This window comes from Echinops telfairi, unplaced genomic scaffold, assembly GCF_000313985.2.
Source record: "Echinops telfairi isolate 266 unplaced genomic scaffold, ASM31398v2 ScPeMD7_70;HRSCAF=299, whole genome shotgun sequence".
NCBI classification, from domain to species: domain Eukaryota; kingdom Metazoa; phylum Chordata; class Mammalia; order Afrosoricida; family Tenrecidae; genus Echinops; species Echinops telfairi.
In genome coordinates this window covers 31070132-31072076 of record NW_022103968.1, presented here as the reverse complement: position 1 = coordinate 31072076, position 1945 = coordinate 31070132, and the positions used below count along the sequence as shown (strand labels likewise).

Below are 1945 nucleotides of genomic sequence, written 5' to 3'. Positions count from 1 at the left end.
GGAGAAGACAAAATGAAATTTCGAAACATCTTTGATTCTTCTCTTTCTGTTGGACACTGCTGTCCCTGCCACCCCACTCCCACATGTCCTGCAGTAGCAGTGTTCTCCGCTACCCCCCAGCCCCCCCTATCCATCCTGGAGAGAGCTAGAGCCCTCTGGACAGTGCCCTGGCCGCTCTGGTCACTGAGATGTAGAACCACAGAAAGCAGGTCGGGTGCCAGGCAGGGGCAAGTGGCTGCTTGAAGGGTCAGGGCCCCCTTCTAGAGATAAGAATGTTGTGGAATAGATTGCGCTCGCTGATGGGTACTTAGCATTAGGAATGTACTAAGTGCCACCTCACACTGACCTGGATTGTGAATTTTACCACAATACACGGGGGCTTCCAAGAAGCGTGTGGAAAATGGAACGAAAACGGACGTTTTCCTGCAGTCTGATAGGTCTAGTCTAAAGGAGGCGCGCTTCTCGGAGGAGAAACTTCCTGCCTATGATCAGATTGCAAAAGGGTGGGGGGGGTGGGGGGTGGTTATGGGGGAGTGGAGGGCTCCTGGGTTGGGGGCGGCAGCGCGGGCCCACGCTCACCGAAGTCGCTGGAGCACATCTGGTCCATGAGGCCGTCGGCGCTGTGCTCCATCTCGCACTGCGCGCAGATCTTGGCCACTGAGGAGAGAAGACGGAGCTGCGGAGGGGCCCCAGGATCCACTCGGGATGCCTGCGGTCACCCCCGCCCCCCAAGCCTCCATGTTGTGGTCACGAAGGGGGAGGGTGGCATCACCAGCACTACCCACTCGCTGAGCGGTTCTGAGACTCCCAAAGAAGCAGTGTGGTATGGGAACCCAGCCGCCTGGGTGGGCAGGGCACTCGCTGCACTCCCCGTCCCGCCCCCCTACCTCCCCCCCTCCATCCTGCGCCTAGCCTGCGCCACTGGGTGCTCAGTCTCACTCCCCTCTCTTCAGAGCCAAGGAAATCTGCGCCCTGAGGGTCAGGCAAGTCTGCAAAGTTGGAGTACCAGGCTTGGTCTGCAGGACGTAGCATTCTCCGTCTGGCGCTTGGTGGCGTGTCTTTTCCAGGGGCTTTGTATCAGGGGCAGGCAGTCAGGTGAGCCAGGCAAGCTGGCCTGGCAGGCGGTGGGTGCTCCCTCATATCAAGAGGACAGATTAGCATGGTCAAAGGAAGCCCACATTTGTCATTGTTCCATGAATTAGACTTGAGTTTTATCTGTTGGTCACACAGGCTGTCTCCGATCCTCAGGCCACCACACCCCCTTGCCTGACCTCTGCCAGTGTCCCTGGAGTCAGCCTCCAGGTGGATCCCCATCCCTGGAAGTGGGGAGGTGGGGTTGTGGAGGGCAGGTTCACTGGGATCATGGGTGCTAGAACGACCCCCCGTGCATGGACCTCTGCTGGCTTGGGGACTGTAAGGTCCCTGGCGCCTTCCCAGGAGATGGGGTTCTTTGCTGGCAGCACTCCTCCTTGAGGAAGTCTGGGTTGCAGTGGGTGGCTTGGGCACACTGCTGGGGTGGGGTTAACCCTGAGGGGGGATGGGGTATGAAGACCATTCTACAGCAACAGTCTCTTTACTTTGGGGGATAAAGGAGCTTGAGGGTGTGTGTGTGTGTGTGTGTGTGTGTGTGTGTGTGTGTGTGTGTGTGTGTGACGATGTTGCCCCCAGAGGGCGCCCTACTAGGCGTCCAGGTGAGCCTTGCCTGATGGCAAGGTGTCCCTCCCATGCCTGCCCTCACCCTGGCCAGGTGGGCCTGCACAAGAGCCCTGAGGAGGAACGCAGCAAAAGGGAGAAAGTTGGGGTCTGCGGCGGGATGAAGATTTCTGAGATTTCGGAGACCCCAGATGGCTTTCTGTTTTACAGATAGGAACACTGCGGCTCAGGTTAATTAAGCACCTTCTCAGGATGCCTTCTTAACAGAGCCTGGCTAAGAAGCTCCCCCCCC

At 58.4% G+C, this 1945-nt stretch overlaps 1 protein-coding gene across 1 annotated transcript in view; it reads right to left on the bottom strand.

Annotated features, from left to right (window-relative positions):
• SFRP5 (secreted frizzled related protein 5) overlaps positions 1 to 1945 on the bottom strand; it is a 71558-nt gene that overhangs the window by 2064 nt on the left and 67549 nt on the right. Inside the window, exon 2 of the mRNA XM_004701324.2 lies at positions 580 to 657. Within this exon, the coding sequence (XP_004701381.1) occupies positions 580 to 657 (78 nt within the window). The remainder of the gene's footprint in view (positions 1 to 579; positions 658 to 1945) is intronic.